The 19348-nt window shown below is 40.7% G+C and overlaps 1 protein-coding gene across 9 annotated transcripts in view; it reads left to right on the forward strand.

Annotated features, from left to right (window-relative positions):
• Positions 1 to 19348, forward strand: part of szt2 (SZT2 subunit of KICSTOR complex) — a 101260-nt gene that overhangs the window by 18081 nt on the left and 63831 nt on the right. For 6 of the 9 annotated variants that reach the window (XM_065293850.2, XM_065293856.2, XM_065293851.2 and 3 more), the window contains exons 22-49: positions 125 to 322; positions 649 to 746; positions 835 to 976; positions 1130 to 1375; positions 2795 to 3002; positions 3325 to 3372; positions 7173 to 7300; positions 7401 to 7662; positions 7742 to 7913; positions 7989 to 8081; positions 8162 to 8240; positions 8408 to 8710; positions 10083 to 10221; positions 10518 to 10634; positions 10717 to 10786; positions 10863 to 11048; positions 11157 to 11390; positions 11493 to 11718; positions 11837 to 11911; positions 11987 to 12125; positions 14621 to 14729; positions 14984 to 15104; positions 15541 to 15693; positions 15777 to 15879; positions 15962 to 16076; positions 16331 to 16418; positions 18078 to 18196; positions 18622 to 18786. In XM_065293850.2, the coding sequence (XP_065149922.1) occupies positions 125 to 322; positions 649 to 746; positions 835 to 976; positions 1130 to 1375; positions 2795 to 3002; positions 3325 to 3372; positions 7173 to 7300; positions 7401 to 7662; positions 7742 to 7913; positions 7989 to 8081; positions 8162 to 8240; positions 8408 to 8710; positions 10083 to 10221; positions 10518 to 10634; positions 10717 to 10786; positions 10863 to 11048; positions 11157 to 11390; positions 11493 to 11718; positions 11837 to 11911; positions 11987 to 12125; positions 14621 to 14729; positions 14984 to 15104; positions 15541 to 15693; positions 15777 to 15879; positions 15962 to 16076; positions 16331 to 16418; positions 18078 to 18196; positions 18622 to 18786 (4136 nt within the window). The remainder of the gene's footprint in view (positions 1 to 124; positions 323 to 648; positions 747 to 834; positions 977 to 1129; positions 1376 to 2794; positions 3003 to 3324; positions 3373 to 7172; positions 7301 to 7400; positions 7663 to 7741; positions 7914 to 7988; positions 8082 to 8161; positions 8241 to 8407; positions 8711 to 10082; positions 10222 to 10517; positions 10635 to 10716; positions 10787 to 10862; positions 11049 to 11156; positions 11391 to 11492; positions 11719 to 11836; positions 11912 to 11986; positions 12126 to 14620; positions 14730 to 14983; positions 15105 to 15540; positions 15694 to 15776; positions 15880 to 15961; positions 16077 to 16330; positions 16419 to 18077; positions 18197 to 18621; positions 18787 to 19348) is intronic. The other 3 variants (XM_065293853.2, XM_065293857.2, XM_065293852.2) reach the window with 2 other exon arrangements.

A 19348-nucleotide genomic window follows, 5' to 3' on the forward strand; every position in this document is an offset into this window, starting at 1 on the left:
GATAAATAGTTTAAAATGAACCCTGCAATTTTTCCTTAAAATTAAGAGTAGTCAGTTTTGATTTCATGGGGACTTTAACAACCAAAAAAGCACCCAAAAGTTTCACTCAGTGTTTCTGTCGCAGATCAAGAGGAATCGACACGATGCTCCGCCTCTCTGCCCAATGACATCCTGTTGAGCCTCTTCCACGGCTCTCTCCAGACTGAGCTGAGTGATCGAGAGATCCCATTGGACAGCGGAGATCATGTGGCATTCATGCATCACATTCTGGAGCGGGAAAGGGACGGTCACATGGCTCCGTTCTCATTACCTGTCATTAAAGGTATTCTGTTCATTGTTAAAATGTCTTCCCAGAGACAAATATGTTTGTAAATTCTTGAATTTCTGGATGTCCAAAATGGCAACGGTTGGTTTAATGTTTCATGATAAAAGCATTTGATAAATAAACAGCATCTTGATTGGTGAAGGAGACCATAGGGCTTGAATTAAGTAAAGGATACAAAAACACTTAAGAAAACTTAAGAAAATTCATGCTAATGGATGTCAACCAACGCAAAATGGCATTTTAAATGCTTCATTAGTAATTTGTATTGCCATAAAGGGCTGACCTCAGACCTGTCCTTGTTCTCTTTATCTATGCGTGTTTAGAGGAATGTTTGAGGGGTGCAGAGCGACAGGACACTGTTTTGTCCTTCAACACTGTTGAAAGCAGTAAAGAGGTGACGGGTTCATCCAGTACACTTCAGGTACGACTGCACAAACGCACCCATAACTCATGCACTGACCGGCACAGACCTAAAATACAACACTTTGTATTTGTGTTTGTTCTGACAGAGTTTTAGTAACGCAGATCTTGTGGAGGATGATGGGATAGCGGGCGTGGAGAGAGACGACACCTTGCCTCAGTGGAAATGTTATGCCAAATACATCAGCCATCAGCAGATATTACTCACTTTCCTACCAGCTACATTTACGGGTGCGTTATATGTCAATATCATCTTAATTCTGACTGAATAATCCACGCATCTAGGGATTAAAGGCATCATCTGTTATATTTTTTGTTCACATGTTGTGTATACATGATCCTAAATGTTCTTATATGAGTTTAATAAGTGTTTTGACTCTGCAGATGTGCATCTTTTAATGTCATCTGGACTGGACACCGAAGCTCCCATGAGTAGCAGCCTGCAAGAAGAGAAGGAGACCTGTAGTCATGACAACAGCCAATCACAGGCAATCAGCAGATTAGGAAGCAATGGTCAAGAGGATGCAAGTCATGCTGCTGATGTCAGAGTTGACGTTAGCTCCACAGCGGGACCTGAGTCAACTCTGGAAACATCTAAAGATCAAACAAGTATGAGTAGAGGAAACGCAGGTAGAAAAAATCACTGCATCCAGAAGTGGCGCATTACCGAAAATCATTGTTTGTGCTATTTTCGAAATCACTCCCCTTTATCCTCTTTATTTCAGACATTTTTTCTAATGCGTTGTGCTGGGTTGTTCTGCCAATTGTGAAAAATTTTTGGTCCAAAACTGAACATCTCTATATATTAAATAGTGCTGTTAAACAATTAATTGCGATTAATCGCATACAAAGTAAGTGTTTATATTACACACACACATATTTACATGTGTTTGTTTATTTTTATTTATTTATTTATTTAAATGTATATGTATTTTATATTATATATAATAATAAAATATATGTATAAATTATACATTTTTCTTTAATTTATACACAAAATAATTATACTCCGTACACAAACATATATTATGCAAACACAAACTTTTATTTTGTGTGTGATTAATTTCAATTAATCGTTTGACAGCACTATTTAATATATATAGAGATGTGCAATTTTTAACCAATTATATTTTACAATTGGCGGAACAACTCAGAAACTTTTATTTTGTAGGTGATTAATCGCGATTAATTGTTTGACAGCACTATTTAATATATAGAGAGATGTGCAGTTTTAAACCAGTTAAATTTTTAATTGGCGGAACAACCCAGAAACTTTTATTTTGTGTGCAAATAATAGCAATTAATCATTTGACAGCACTATTTAAACCAATTATATTTTACAATTGGCGGAACAACCCAGAAACGTTTATTTTGTAGGTGATTAATCGCGATTAATTGTTTGGCAGCACTATTTAATATATATAGAGATGTGCAATTTTAAACCAGTTAAATTTTTAATTGGCGGAACAACCCAGAAACTTTTATTTTGTGTGCAATTAATCGCAATTAATCGTTTGACAGCACTATTTAAACCAATTTTATTTTACAATTGGCGGAACAACCCAGAAACGTTTATTTTGTAGGTGATTAATCGCGATTAATTGTTTGACAGCACTATTTCATATATTTAGAGATGTGCAATTTTAAACCAGTTAAATTTTTAATTGGCGGAACAACCCAGAAACTTTTATTTTGTGTGCAATTAATCGCAATTAATCGTTTGAACGGAACCATTTAAACCAATTATATTTTTCAATTGGGGGAACAACCCAGAAACTTTTTTTTTCCGATTAATCACGATTAATCGTTTGACATCACTATCAATTTTAAACCATTTATATTTTACAATTGGCGAAACAATCCAGAAACTTTTATTTTGTATGCGATTAATTGCTATTAATCGTTTGACAGCACTATTTAATATATAGAGAGATGGTGCAATTTACCTTGATGCTGGACAGTTTTTTAGGGGCTTCTAAACTACAGTTGATCAGAACATGGGTTGTTTGTTGTTTAAAAAGATTTACATTTATTCTGTCTATATCTCAGATGCAGGAGAGAAAGACGGCGTCCAGTTCTTGGAGCCCCAGAAGCAAGATTGTCGCATCACATTCAGCCGACAGACGTCTCAGCCAAGCAGCAGTGATGCAGCTCGACCCCGCTGCCCGATCTACATCTACAACTGCACACTAGACTCCCTCAAAGAACAGCTCGTCCATCCACGATCAGGACGGCAGCCCAGAGACGTCTTCTTCAGGTACCGAAACACACGCTTGGTTATTTCCACCACAAAATCGCTTTTTGTATTTGTGTAGTTAAATTTTCATTTTAGTTTTTACCTCAGTGAAGGTCTCAGTACAGTTATGAGCTCTGTTGCAAGTCTAGTGAGTTGACTTGACGTCTACTTAGGCAGCACAGATTCTCACAATGCTTTTCATGAAAAGAAAGACACCTTTTATTGTGCTGCCCACTTAAAATATCAGCTAGGTAGACCGCTCACTATGTTTTGTTACAGAGCTATTGTGTATGGTTATGTGGCCTAATAATATACTGTTTGGTTTTTCTTTGGTCGAGAATAGACCTCAAGAAACAGATTGCTGGGATTTGAATCAGCAGCTCAAATACAGGTAGCCCTGCTTGCTGCTTCCTGATGCTGCGGCCACCCATTTCAGGAGATGAGCCCGTTTTTGTCCCTTTATGTTACTTTAGGGATATCTTGAACTTTTTCTATCTCTCTATCTCTCTCTCTTTGGAGGGTTGAGCTACTGCAGGCTGGAGTCTGCACAATTCTATGGCTATGAGGTCTTAGAAGTAGCCTACAAGAGGAAAATTATAGTTGTACTTTTTTATCTTGACTGAGTCCATATGTACAGTCAGTACAGAGATGTGGATTGTTTTGTGCTGTTTTTTCATACATTTTAAGACCTCATATCCTGCTGAGGATGGTTCTCTCTGTTTTGAAATCTTTGCCCTCTGCTTATGATTCTGATATAAGTCGACTGTAAATTTCTCTGCAACTAAACACTTGAGACTTCCCAAAGTTCCTAAACTCTGACTTTTTCCAGTTTGGTGACCTAGATAAAGCTCTCTTATACACATAAGAAGTGCCACAAGGAAAATATTGCTCATCAGTAAGTCGATTTTTTGAGACTCGAAGCCTTCCCTTAACTTCATCACTATTAGTGTGAATGTCAGACGTGCTTTCTCAGGTTGATCTGAAAAGTAGAAATGAGTAGAAATGGTAATTGTTTGAGAATTTGACTCTTGTGACGCTACAGCTGTGCTTATATTGGCTGTTTTACAATCAAAATTTTATATACAGTGATGAAAATAAGTATTTGAACACCCTGCTATTTTGCACGTTCTCCCACTTAGAAATCATGGAGGGGTCTGAAATTGTCATTGTAGGTGCATGTCCACTATGAGAGACATAATCTAAAAAAATCCAGAAATCACAATGTATGCTTTTTTTACTATTTATTTGTATGTACAGCTGCAAATAAGTATTTGAACACCTGTCTATCAAGTAGAATTCTGATCCTCAAAGACCTGTTAGTCTGCCTTTAAAATGTCCACCTCCACTCCATTTATTATCCTAAATTAGATGCACCTGTTTGAGGTCATTAGCTGCATAAAGACACCTGTCCACCCCATACAATCAGTAAGAATCCAACTACTAACATGGCCAAGACCAAAGAGCTGTCCAAAGACACTAGAGACAAAATTGTACACTTCCACAAGGCTGGAAAGGGCTACGAGGAAATTGCCAAGCAGCTTGGTGAAAAAAGGTCCACTGTTGGAGCAATCATTAGAAAATGGAAGAAGCTAAACATGACAATCTCCCTCGGACTCGGGCTCCATGCAAGATCTCACCTCGTGGGGTCTCAATGATCTCAAGAAAGGTGAGAAATCAGCCCAGAACTACACGGGAGGAGGTGGTCAATGATCTGAAAAGGGCTGAGACCACCGTTTCCAAGGTCCAAGACGTCATGGTTTGAAATCATGCATGGCACGGAAGGTTCCCCTGCTTAAACCAGCACATGTCCAGGCCCGTCTTAAGTTTGCCAATGACCATTTGGTTGATCCAGAGGAGTCATAGGAGAAAGTCTTGTGGTCAGAATGAGACCAAAATAAGAACTTTTTGGTAATAATTCCACTAAACGTGACAATTTCAGGCCCCTCCATTATTTCTCAGTGGGAGAACTTGCAAAATAGCAGGGTGTTCAAATACTTATATTCCTCACTGTATATGTCAATTTTATAATTTTTTATATGTGAATAGCTCAGATGCAAAAGCCGCTAAACGTCACCTCCATCAAAAATGAGAGAATGATATTGACCAAATGCTCTCGGCACGTATTATACGTTCATCGAATACTTTCACTTGAAGTACGGTTAGTTCTGGCCTTAGGCAATTTAGATTTTTTTTTTTTTTGGAAGAATTTGTTAAACGACACAACAATTTTTCAGCAAAGTCCTTTAAGTGCACAGAAGAAGAACCGGATGAAAGACCGCATGCTTGCATTGTATTTTAATTGTCAAGCCTTTTTCCAATTTATCAAATATATTAGGATATTGACCGAATTCTGGAGCATTTTACCTTTATTCAGAAAGGACAGTGAAGAGTGACTGGAGACTTTTTTCCGAAGTGGAAATTTTTGCAGTTGTACTTCAAAGGTTTTGCAGCGAAAGACAAATTTGTTAATTACCGATAAAATGACTTAAAGGCGCTCTAAGCAAATTGAAGCGTTTTAGACCATAAAATTTTTTTTGTTACATACCGGAAACATCTCCTCACTATCTGCTTGCTGCCTGTCCGCTGATCAAACTGTAAAAAACGCGATCTCTGTAGACAGCCCATGCTTCACAAACGGCAATATCAACAAGTGGCCAAACCTAGCATCACAAAACAAAACAAAGTATTCCAGCCAATAAACGACAAAAAAGATTTGGGGTGGGGGTTGGGCGCGTTCATGAAAGCACGGAAGGGAGGGGGAGGAGTTAGCTACACTCCGTCTGTTTGAAAACAGTTTCAAATGTCAACAATAACTAACGTCTCGCAGATTCGCTTAGAGAGCCTTTAAGGCCAAAGTATGGTCCATTTTTTTCACAAGGGTCCACGAATAATGCGCATGACGCAATTTTCGTCAGAAGAGTGTCCACATACTGCGCCTACAGGAGAATGTAGTATGGCCCTGTCCCAAATAGCACACTCTGGACTTGTGGTCCTCCTCAGAGTCCACACTTTAGGGAGACTTTAGGGACCCTTGATCCGAGTCCATGTGGGTGCACCGGAGTCGTATTTTGGGACAGACTCGAGCGTCACGACGGAAATAGGTAGAGAAGTTGCCCGGCAGTGTGAACTTCTCCCTTCCGTCGTCTGATTGGTCTTTCGCAAAGAATTCTTTGTTGGTAAAGTGCGCAAAGCCTACTGCAGTGCGGGCTTTGCCGAAGACTGCATCAAGGGGGCAAAGAGGGCGCTGACGAGCACACTTCGGAGCGTAATAATGACAGATGGGACACCCTACGGACTCATAGACTAAGCGAGCATGTGCAATTTAAGGCCACGAGACCGAAAGTCCACATGAAGTGCGCCATTTGGGACAGGGCCTACGTAGGCCAGGAGATGCATTGCATTTTGTCACAATGTGTTTGCGTCGAAAAGTCTGTGGATACATACGAGTCAAATAAACGATACTTTTGCAAGACTGTGTATGTTTAAAGCACAGAATTGCAATTTATCTTTACGTTTGATTAATATTTCTCGAATAATAAATGATTATAATGAGCTTACTGTCATGAATCGGTAGGTAAGTAGACGATTTTCAACAGTTATCTTTGATCTACTTTCTCAATAACTTTCTCTTATTTTCAATATTTTTTTATTTGTACTACAGCTTTAAAATGTAAACTTTCTGTTTAACGGCCAGCGCACATAGCAGTATTGCAATACATCTACACTTGGCTGTATAAAGGTCCTCATTCTTTATTAGATGATACAAGATTTTGACCTAACACCCGACCTTACATCTGTATAGTTCAATTTGTGGTGTTTAATCTCAACTAATGATGCTTATGGCTGGAAATCTTGCTTGCTGCAAAGCCTGTTGGTATATAAGATTGCAGGCGACTCTGGGCCGAAGCCACACTGGATCCGCTCCCTTAGGCCCAGATCCGGTGCAGATCCGGCCCAGAGTCATCTGCTGTCTGGGTAGCATATAGATGTAAAGATCATCTATACTGTTTATATAAATGCCATCCAGCGTAATCTGGGGTGTTAAAACTTATTTTTTGGGTGTCACTTACAGTCTTTTGCTTTTTTCTGTTGTGTTGGGCTGGTGTCTGGGTTTAAACGTTCACTAAACGTTAAGACGAATGTGGCCTCATGTTTTCTGGTGTGTGTGTGTGTGTGTGTGTGTTTTGGCAGGTCTATTTCTCAGGAGCGCAGTAGCGCCTCCTCTTGGACTGAACTCATGGCTCATCCTCACAAACACAAAGAACTCGCCAACTACTGCAACCTGCTACAAGAGCATTACTTTCAGAGCTATGTTAAAGGTCAAAAAAGGATGATTTTATATAAAAAGATTTGTGTTACAGTGATACAAAGCTGCACATTGTAACATTGTTTTTTGATAACATGTACAATGATTGACAGGTGTATATCGCAGCTTGCAGCAGTCGTACAGCGTGAGCTCTCAGGATTTGTTGACGGCGATGGATTACTGCGAAGAGTCGCTGCAGGAGATCGACATCACTTCCTTCCTCCAGACTCTGTGCGGACACATACGTGTGTTTCGTGAGAAACACGAACTACAGGGATACGTTGAGGTGAGCAGGTCGGGCGACGTTCCCACTACCTTCATCATCGGCGAAGATGAAGACGGAACCGACAGAGCAACACTCATGTCTTCATCCAGGTACCTGCAGTGCATTGTGTTGTTAATGTTGTAGTTATTGTTTGTGATTCATCGATGTTAATTTTTTTTATGTCAAAAGTGTTGAACTGGAAGACGTGAGCGAAGCGGATTCCAGAGGAAAACTCTCTGTTCCCGCTTCCCCTCTGGCACTGGATGAACCCAAGTCTCCCAAAATCCCAGAATTCCCATTGTCTCTCCTGCAGTCCCAGCAGAAGTGTGAGGTGTACGCTGATTTGCACAAAATCATACAGGTATATATAAGAGTACAGATATTAGGAGAGATACTAGAGTACACAATATCACCAAGTTTGCTTGTTTCATTTCAGGATAAGTTCATGGACATTGGTGCTCAGTATTTCAAGACTGTGCCTTCCAATCCGCATTATTTTTTTTACTGCCTTCCATCTTCCAAGAAAGAGGTGCGTTAAACCATTCCTATATATTAGGTTTTTAGTGATTTAAATCATGTTTCAACCCATTTTTATCATAAACCATATAGGAGGAGTCAGACAGAGAGGGCGACAGGAGACCCAGCGATGAGTGTGAAGTGTCTGATGCTGAACTAGCCACAGAAGATGGTTAGATTGAATTTAAATACAACAATGTTAAAACTCGTATGCATGCTGGCATTTTAAAACTGCCCACTAGTAAAGCAAACCATGCAGGTCACACAATGTATTTTTAAGATATTAATATGGCAAAGCATGGTAGCAGATGCAAACGTAAACGTTTTGCATGTTTGCAGAGAACGTGTCCGGCTGCTGCATCGTCACGGAAAGTGACACAGATTTGGAGGTGGAGTATCAGGAATGTGCGAATGGAAAAGCAGAGGATGTTGAAGAGGAAGTTGGCGAGGGCAGGTCACCGTCTGACTCAAACACGGTGAACCAGGACGATGATTCCTTCAGCATTTTGGACGGGGATTCGCTCCTGGAGCCCGAGAGACCCCAGCCGGAGATGCCGCCTCTGTTTGTGCATCTTACCTGTTCGGTTAACATGAAGAGCTGCCATGGATCCATGCCCACACAAACACTGCCCACCTGTTTGGGTAAGACACGGGACCCGTACTGTGGTGTTTTTTATAACTTCTGTGAACTTAATGTGACCGTAATATTAGTCAAGCTTTAGCGGTTTATATTATAAATGTTAAAGCTGCAATTCGTAACTTTTGCACTTATGGCAGTAATATTAGTCAAGCTTTAGCGGTTTATATTATAAATGTTAAAGCTTCAATTCGTAATTTTAGTACTAAGGGCAGTAATATTAGTCAAACTTGAGGGGTTTATATTATAAATGTTAAAGCTTCAATTCGTAATTTTAGTATTAAGGGCAGTAATATTAGTCAAACTTGAGGGGTTTATATTATATATGTTAAAGCTGCAATTCGTAATTTTAGCACTTATGGCAGTAATATTAGTCAAACTTGAGCGGTTTATATTATATATGTTAAAGCTGCAATCTGTAACTTTTGCACTTACGGCAGTAATATTAGTTAAGCTTTAGCGGTTTATATTATATATGTTAAAGCTGCAGTTCGTAACTTTTGCACTTACGGCAGTAATATTAGTCAACCTTTAGCGGTTTATATTATATATGTTAAAGCTGCAATCCGTAACTTTTGCACTTAGGGCAGTAATATTAGTCAAACTTGAGCGGTTTATATTATATATGTTAAAGCTGCAATCTGTAACTTTTGCACTTACGGCAGTAATATTAGTTAAGCTTTAGCGGTTTATATTATACATGTTAAAGCTGCAGTTCGTAACTTTTGCACTTACGGCAGTAATATTAGTCAACCTTTAGCGGTTTATATTATATATGTTAAAGCTGCAATCCGTAACTTTTGCACTTAAGGCAGTAATATTAGTCAAACTTGAGCGGTTTATATTATATATGTTAAAGCTGCAATCTGTAACTTTTGCACTTACGGCAGTAATATTAGTTAAGCTTTAGCGGTTTATATTATATATGTTAAAGCTGCAGTTCGTAACTTTTGCACTTATGGCAGTAATATTAGTCAAGCTTTAGCGGTATATGTTATATATGTTAAAGCTGCAATTCATTACTTTTGCACTTTGTTTTGTAATGATTGGATTACTTCTTACCAAGTGAAATGAAACAATTCCCTTGGTGAAAAGTGGCTGAATGCCGTATGGGCTATCATATGTTAATATCATTATGTAAATGTTGGCGTCTTTCACTTGGGCCCAAAAATCCAAGACCAATTGTGAAGATGCTTGTAGTTGCACTTCCTAACTTTAATATTTTCTGTACCAAATATTTACTTGCTTTTAATTTGCAGCTTCGCAAGTGTAGTGCATGATCCTAAATATATATTTTCTACATTATACATGTTTAGTTTGAATCAGATCACTCAGTCTTTTAGTTATTGCCATGTGTTTTGTGATTTGTTGTTGCAGGTGAAGTTATTTCCTGTCTTGAGAATGCAGAGAATCTTCAGTCGGTGGATCTGAATGAGTTGTCGGTGACTCTTGACATATTTGTGCTTACGTTACCGCTGGAGATCGAAGCCATGCCTCCTGATTTCTGTCACAACAGGTCAGTGCTTCGTGAGTTCTGCTTCAAATCCAAGTGAAGTGCCCTACTTGGCCTGCCTACGTAGGCAGCGCCCTAATCTCATAAGTGACTGATCTGTTATGCACTACGTAGACAGCAACTTTGTGCACCATAAACATAGGACATTCAATTTTTCCTCCATTTTAGTTTTTTCCTCTCAGTGCATTTTGAGTACATATAGTGATTTTTCAAAAACAATTTTATCTTAAAACAATATAAGATAATATATCTGCTCACCAAGTCGTAAGAAAAAAGCAAAAGATGTTTGGTGTATGCAGGTACACCTCAGAGAGCAGCGTGTCTCTGAATCGCTCTCCTGGACAGCCATCATCTTACCGCTCAGACGAGGAGCTCATGGGAGATCTAGACGGCCTCCGAGGGGTCGGTGTAGAGGGGTGAGTATTTAAACATCATTGGATATTAAGTCGTATTTAAAAACACAGGCATTCAAACCCTAATTCACTTCATCTTCTGCAGTATGTCAGGAGATCCTCTGTCCAAACTTCCAGTCCCTCACAAAATGGCCGTTTTGGCCACCATGGATGAGGTAAGAGCCAGTTCCTATGGCTTGGTTACACAGTCAAATGTGAATTATTTTCATATTGTGTTTCTGATTCGTTCAGATCCGCTGGCTACTGGAGGATGAGATCGTCTCGGCACTACGACACTCCTCCGTGATCAACTCCTCCACCCTGCAGAAGGTCTCCGATCACGTGTGCCGCTCCAGCGGCCGACCGCAGTGTTACAGCGAGGTCGTTCCTCTGCAGTTTGTGTTCGGTCCCGAACAATCCCTGGAAAAGTTTCAAGAGGTTCGATGACCTTTATTAGTGTAGATAAGACTCCTCAGAACAGGTGCAGTATAAGAGATTACGTTCTCCCGCGCTGTTTAATAACACACGCTCGCTTTGCCACCGCAGGAGTTCAAGAGGCTATCGATTCCCGGATACCTGCTGAACGCCGAGCAAGACAACTACCACTACGTGTCTCTCAGTCGGCAGCGGGCTCACAGACTTCAGGCTGCAAGACAGCTGTCTCGCATCACGACTGAATACTCGCAGCAGACCGACGTCTGTCCTGAGGTGGGGAATGGATCCACAGCGACCCTCGCCACATGTGACGAAGAACCAATAAAAACAGTGCCAGATGTTAAGGTTATTAAAAACGCAGTGTTTTCACCATAACTAGTTAACCATGACAGCTTCTGAACAAGGAAGGTTTGCTTTTTAAAGTCCTGTATTGCTTTCTCCCAACAGAATGATCACGGAGACGGAGATATCCAGCAGGTGTGGAACGACTCGGACCCGCGACCCACCGAGTCATCTGATCCAATTAAACAAGCAGAGGCGGAAGAGACTCAATCTCAAAATGCATCCGTCCTGCAGATGGGCAGCAGCATGGAGCGATCGTCCGATCACACGTCTCCTCCTAAAACACCTTCTGCCGCCAGTTTGGCCGAGTCCATGCAGTCCGTCACACACAGTGAGTGACCGATAGTGAATCTGTGGTCTGTCCATGCCCTTGGACGGTCTGTCAGCATCACAGCTTATTTTTTACCAAGAAATATTCACACATTTGCTTTTTACCTTTTTGCTTTTAGGCAGTGGGAAACGGCAGCCCAGTCGAGTTCAGAGCGTGGTGTCAAGTCAAGGCAGTCTGGATTCGGATATGCTGGGTAAGATCTGTTTACTTTCTTATGTGCATTACATCATCATTCCTTGTGTTCCTCATCTGTGTGTGTGTGTTTCAGGTTATGATGGAGGTAGCAGTGATTCGGAGTGTGACGGACCCACTATGAACGAACAGGAGAGACGGACGCCCCTCATGCCTGATTTCTGGCTCATCATCAGAATTCATCACGACAGGGTGGAGGTCTTCTCCCACGCCAGGTACAAAGACACGCACGTTTAAAATTCATGTCTGGAACGTGTAAAATACATCAAACCAATAGTTAGCATAGTTATCTTTGGCCTGTTCCAAGCTTTATAATGGTAGAAAACCAGATCCATGACTTTTAAGCCAAAAAAAGTACATCCATCCTTCACAGAAGTAACTCTCGCGTTTTGTGTTGTTTTAGCTACAGATAGGGATAACTCAACATCCTCTTGTCTTATATCGAAATCTTCTGCTAATGTCTTTAAAATCCTTGGTTAAGTCGACTTCTAATTCGTGACTGCCGTTGTTTTGGTCTCTCCGTGTTCGCCGCTACGCCACTACGTCACTATGCATTGCCAGTGGCGTGCTGTGACTTCTCTTCCGGGGAGGCAGGAATGCGAAACTCGTCAAAACATGCATGTGTGTGGCTCGTCATGTCAAAATACGTGTTCGGCGCGTCATGGTAACTTCTGTGCATCATGCGTCATGTCAAAATATGAGCCTGCTGCAGGCGCGTCAAAGGGGTTTATGATAAAAGAGACACTCGCGTTTGCCAGATACTCGCTTTGACATGGTTGCATGTGCATGATGCACATAGGTTCACATGACACGGCGAACACACATTTTGACATGACGCGTGATGCACATTGGTTCACATGACACGGTGAACACATATTTTGACCTGACGCATGATGCACATAGGTTCACATGACACGGCAAACACATATTTTGACATGGCGCGTGATGCACATAGGTTCACATGACACGGCGAACACATATTTTGACATGGCGCGTGATGCACATAGGTTCACATGACACGGCGAACACATATTTTGACCTGACGCATGATGCACATAGGTTCACATGACACGGCGAACACATATTTTGACCTGACGCATGATACACATAGGTTCACATGACACGGCGAACACACATTTCACCTGACGCATGATGCACATAGGTTCACATGACACGGCGAACACATATTTTGACATGACGCGTGATGCACATAGGTTCACATGACACGGCGAACACATATTTTGACATGACGCGTGATGCACATAGGTTCACATGACACCGCGAACACATATTTTGACATGGCGCATGATGCACATAGGTTCACATGACACGGCGAACACACATTTTGACCTGACGCGTGATGCACATAGGTTCACATGACACCGCGAACACATATTTTGACATGGCGCATGATGCACATAGGTTCACATGACACCGCGAACACATATTTTGACATGACGCGTGATGCACATAGGTTCACATGACACGGCGAACACATATTTTGACATGACGCGTGATGCACATAGGTTCACATGACACGGCGAACACATATTTTGACCTGACGCATGATGCACATAGGTTAACATGACACGGCGAACACATATTTTGACCTGACGCATGATGCACATAGGTTAACATGACACGGCGAACACATATTTTGACCTGACGCATGATGCACATAGGTTCACATGACACGGCGAACACATATTTTGACCTGACGCATGATACACATAGGTTCACATGACACGGCAAACACATATTTTGACATGGCGCGTGATGCACATAGGTTCACATGACACGGCAAACACATATTTTGACATGGCGCGTGATGCACATAGGTTCACATGACACGGCGAACACATATTTTGACATGGCGCGTGATGCACATAGGTTCACATGACACGGCGAACACATATTTTGACATGACACATGATGCACATAGGTTCACATGACACGGCAAACACACATTTTGACCTGACGCGTGATGCACATAGGTTCACATGACACGGCGAACACACATTTTGACCTGACACATGATGCACATAGGTTCACATGACACGGCGAACACATATTTTGACCTGACGCATGATGCACATAGGTTCACATGACACGGCGAACACATATTTTGACCTGACGCATGATACACATAGGTTCACATGACACGGCAAACACATATTTTGACATGACACACATAGGTTCACATGACATGACGAACACATATTTTGACATGACGAGCCACACACATGACACCCCAAACACATATTTTTAATTCCTGCCTCTTCAGAAGAGAAGTTGTGGTGTTGGGTTTTGTCCTTTGGCCAATCACATGCCTGCATTGTGTTTTGCTGTAAATATAGAAGAGAGAAAAAAAATCTTTGTCATAACGATTTCAAATTGTTTATGGGCATAACCAGGTCTTCATTTGATTGATTCGAGAACATTCTCACAATGTCTGTGTTCAGATTTATGCTTGCGAACATCAAGGCGAACGTGTGCCTCGAGATTTCTCGCCCTTGACTGTTTACATTTGTAATGATGGTTTACGTTCGCTCGCTTCTAAAAATACACAGCTAACAAGAGCATCAAGGTTTTTTATAATGAGTCAATTGCAAATTTGTGTCCCCGGACATGCAAACATAATTACGTTTTGCGTTTCTTTCTGTGACGATTAAACGCTTTGTACTCTTTGACGTTTGTTTTGTGTCGACAGGAGCTTCAACAGAGGAAAAGAGGAGGAAGAGGAGGAGATCCCAGAGTTCTTGCGCCTTCATCAGCTGGTGGTGAGGAGGATCGGAGAAATGTGCAGAACGGTCAACCAGGTACAAAGCAGACTAGTCTTACAGAGCTTAATCAGGCCAAGAACGTTTGACTGACATGTACAGATGACAAACCACGGGTGGGAATAGACTACACAGGCTTTGTGCTCAGATTGTACACATCAATTATTGCTTACGTGTAGCACAAAATATATTGTCCTGCTGAATATCTTGGCCTTAGTACTTGGATAAGTAATGGGTCCTTAACGCCTGTTCTCAGTTGTTTTTCGCTAACCTTTAAACTTTTTGCTCCACAGCGCCTCCTTTTGCAGGACCTGCATGATAGTCACGTGTGTCACTCACTCCTGGTGGCTGAGAGCGAGGAAGACATCTGGAAACATGAATCTCTCTACAGGCCTCGCATGACCAATTCAGACGGTACAGAAGATGTTAGACGTCTACATAAGAGCTACATATACGCACACACCTGAGTTTTTGTTGATTCTCATGGCATTCAGTAATAACACCTAACGATTGCTCTTTAAATGCAATCACATTCCCACAAAAGCACACTTTGCAAAAACCCACAGGAAGTTCATTTCAAGGTTAACAGGAATGAGAGATTTTGGCAGCTGCGCAGGTCCCCTCGTTCGCTCCAGTTTTATAGCCGCAGTTTAGCGTGAATTACTGCTAATGTCCCAATATCGCTGACTGTTTCGCCTCCGACTGTGCAAATGAATTTGATCCAGAACACAGCGGAGACAAATTACCGAATGCCTCAGTTGTGTCGTACAACTCTGTCGAGTTCAGATAATCCTGCTAATCTCTCCTTTGTTAAGATGAAAGTCTTTATTGCACCTCTTTTCTGTCCCAGACTACAATGCAGATGAGAGCTATCAGCCTCGGGACTACCTCGCCGCCACCATGCAATTCATACCTGGGTACTTTGCTTGCGATGTGGTTTGGAGTACCGTCATTTACATTCACCCGCGCCTCAAGATGGGGCCCAACATGGGCGTTGCACGCGGTAAGCGTGGGGCTGTGTGCCATTCCTCGTAAAGATGTATTTTATATCCCAAATATAAATTTTCCTCTCTCTTTTTTGTTTAGCTATCCAAGCTTTGCGTTCCGTCCTAAATGCCTTTTGTGTGGTCAACCGTAAAAACATGTTTGTGTATCAGGAGCGATCCACCAAATCCGTCTTCTATCTCCGGTGAGTCAATACCTCGTAATCAAGCATATATTTATCCGTTTTCTGCAAATTGTTTTTTATTCCCGTCTCTCTCTCTCTGTAGACTCTCTGAGACTTGTCAGACAGGGAAGTACAGCGATCTGGACAGAAACGTGCACGTTGTTCGCTCTGTGAGTCTGGCACGTAGCCAGGAGCCGCTCGGCTCCGAGGACCTCACGGTAACGTTCACATACTGTCACTTTTCATTAAGCTTTAGGAAACTGGAGCCCTCAGGAGCCATTAGGGCTCCGATTGCCATCTAGTTTGAATGATTTACCTGCTGCTTACAAAGCACCGACCTGTCCTTGCATTTATGGCGCCACATCCTGAAGTGATGAGAGAGATGTGAAGAATTGTGTTGTGTTTATAGACTGAAAACAGGTCAGTGAATGTTTTCCCAAGAGCATCTTTAATGCATCTTACGTGTACACAGGGTCCTCGCTCTTCTCTGGAAAGTTCGAGGCTGGTTGGACAAGTGGACAAACACATATTATTGCTGGTTCATGGCGTGGGGACTGCAGGTGAGAGACAAATTGTGCATTTCTTTCTACGTGCCGTCCGCATAATTGCAAAAGCAATTATGGTGATCAGATAATGACAAAAGCACTCAATCAAAATTTGTGCTAAATGCATTTTGGGTGATTCTCACGAAATCCAGATTTAGAAGGTATCCAGCATCAGAATTGTAAAAAAGCAATTTTTTGCACATATAAGATTAAGGTCGGAACTTACTATAACCATTATTTTTTTGAGGATTTAAAAAATATTTCCTATATAATTATTTAAATTGTTTTAGATTATCATTATCAAAATTATCATTACCGCAACATGATATTACATTAAATATATGCATTTACAAACTCGTGTTTCGGTAATGAGAACTCAAAAGTTGTCTAGGTACTATGACAAACAAAATGTTAACTTTTATCTGGAGAGAAAAAGTAAGAACTGCTTACCTGGTAGCCATCTTGAGTGTCACAGTCAATTATGTCCCTTCCAACATTTTTTTTAGGGCTTGAACAATGATTCAAAATTGTTGCGGAGGATGAGAAAAATTGGTTTTGGACAAATGTATATTCCTTATTATTGTCTCTACATTTACCAATGATCACAAAATACCACATGTTTCTTTACTGTAAATGTTTATAGTAAAACATGCACTGAAGCTTTTTTTTTATAGATTTTTTATTATAAATTTTTTCATGTCAAAGAACCCAAATCCAGTCATGGACACGTTGCGGTAATGAAAATGTTCCCCTTAAATGTTTATAAAATTGTATTTGTTGCTGCTAAATGTGAATGCTAACTGCACAATGTCAATTGTGTCAGTCAAGTTGTGTAGTTGCATTTTATGAATAAGACCTTGTCTGTAATGAGCTTAAATCACATAGTAGGCGTGTTTACAATGTAATAAATGATGACTTGATTGAAATGCTGGCGCTATTTCAGCGCTTTTACTTTCAGGCTAGTGAATGATGTACTGCACCCAAAACAACAGCATTGATTTTGGGCACAATCAGACTCTCAATGTCATATTAAAGCACCTGCATTACTTTTTGGAATAGGTAGGGGGCACTGTTGCTCTTTATCCTGTGTACTGACAATAGGGCTATGATGTCATCTCTGTGCTTTAAATGCTTGTACTTTAACTGCAGGGCTATTCACAGCAATCCTTTAATAGTTTTCCCATTTTGCTTATGTAATGTGACGTGTTTGTGAGTGAAACAGAATATTTGATCAAATAAGTGTATGACCTGGCATTATGAATTGATAGGACATAAACAAGGTTTCTATGTTATGGATGGTTCTGGATGACATCATCGAGAAAGGAAAGTCATTTATTTGATTGAATTTTAATAAAAGACAATAATTTTTCAGAGATGATGAATTGTGCATAATACGTTAAAGGGGTCATATGACTTTCCTAAAAGAACATATTTGGTGTAATGCAATCTGTTTATGCAGGCACACTGTTTTCACATGCCGTACGTTATTGTTGCTCCTCTATGCATTGTCTTTGTAAAACATACATTTTTAACAAGCTCATCGTACTGAAAAGTGCGGTGTGCCCTGATTGGCCAGATCTCCAGTGCGTTGTGATTGAACAAATTATCTTATATAAGAAATAAATCAATGTTGATGGGCTGATATAAAGCGCTGGTTTAATTTGTGATTGACAGGTCCAGAGATCACTGATGAACTAGTTAAGGTTTTGAGGAAGCGTTTGGACGAAGCCACGTTGGACATCATCACTGTCATGCTGGTCAGAAACTGCAAACTGACTCCTGCAGATGTGGAGGTGATTTCGGCTGTTTTTGTGTTCGTCTTTCTCCCGTTTAGACAACTATAAATGAATCTACAGAGCGAAACACGTGACCATCAGCATAGTGTCTGAAAATCTAACAGATATACTGTAACAGCCAGACACGTTTCATATGTAAGCATATTTAAAAGTTGTGTGGCACGTTGTGGGTTTATTTCAAAGCAATCAGATGTATATTTAGACTTGGTGGATGATGAAATGGGGAAAAGATTTTCATGCATTATATGCGTCTTGTTTCCAATGCATTCCCACAATGATCCACAGCTGCAGTGCATTTCTCACCACCTGGCTTTGAGAAAAATGAGTCTAGTTAGTTACTTAGTTAGTTTCTCTGGCAGACGCTCTTGTTTATTACATTATTTATTATACCTTTTAATTCCAGCGTTTCATCTTGTTCTCAGTTTATTCAGCCTCCAGGCTCTCCTGCTACTGAAGTGATGGAGTTCTGCCTGCCTCAGTACTGCATGCCTTGGATCCAGGCTGTCGCTCACTACCTTCGTCAGAACCTCCTCATCTTCCTCCACATACCCAAATACACCGACAGCAACACTGTACACCACTTCAAGGTAAAAACAGAGGATAGCCTTTCATTTATATCGTAGCAGCATTGCTCCTGTGGCTGACCATTGCGTTCATTTGCCATGGGACAGACATACTGAATGTATAGCTTTAATGCACTGTAAGTTGGTTTGGATAAAAGCGTCATGTAAATGTAACCTTTTACTAGAACTAGCAGGTATCAGATTGTTTTAAGGAAGGACATTCTCATTCTATAGCGCATTTAATTGGACCAAAATTTGGATAAGAGTTGCAAAAGATAAGAGTTGCCTCAGGATATGAGTGCAAGATGATGTCATTATTGTTTTTGGTCACTTTCTTAGAATTGAAAAACCTTAAAGATACCAGACATGGACTAAAAACTCAAATAAAATTTCAAAAAGTGGAATGTAGATTTTAAATAATTAACGTCGTCCACCTGTGGTGTACATGTTGTGTTTTAATACGCTTTAAAGGGGACATTTCACAAGACTTATTTTAAGATGTCAAATAAATCTTTGGTGTCCCCAGAGTACATATGTGAGGTTTTAGCTCAAAACATCATATAGATAATTTATTTATTATAACATG

This window comes from Paramisgurnus dabryanus, chromosome 7, assembly GCF_030506205.2.
Source record: "Paramisgurnus dabryanus chromosome 7, PD_genome_1.1, whole genome shotgun sequence".
Lineage (NCBI taxonomy): Eukaryota > Metazoa > Chordata > Actinopteri > Cypriniformes > Cobitidae > Paramisgurnus > Paramisgurnus dabryanus.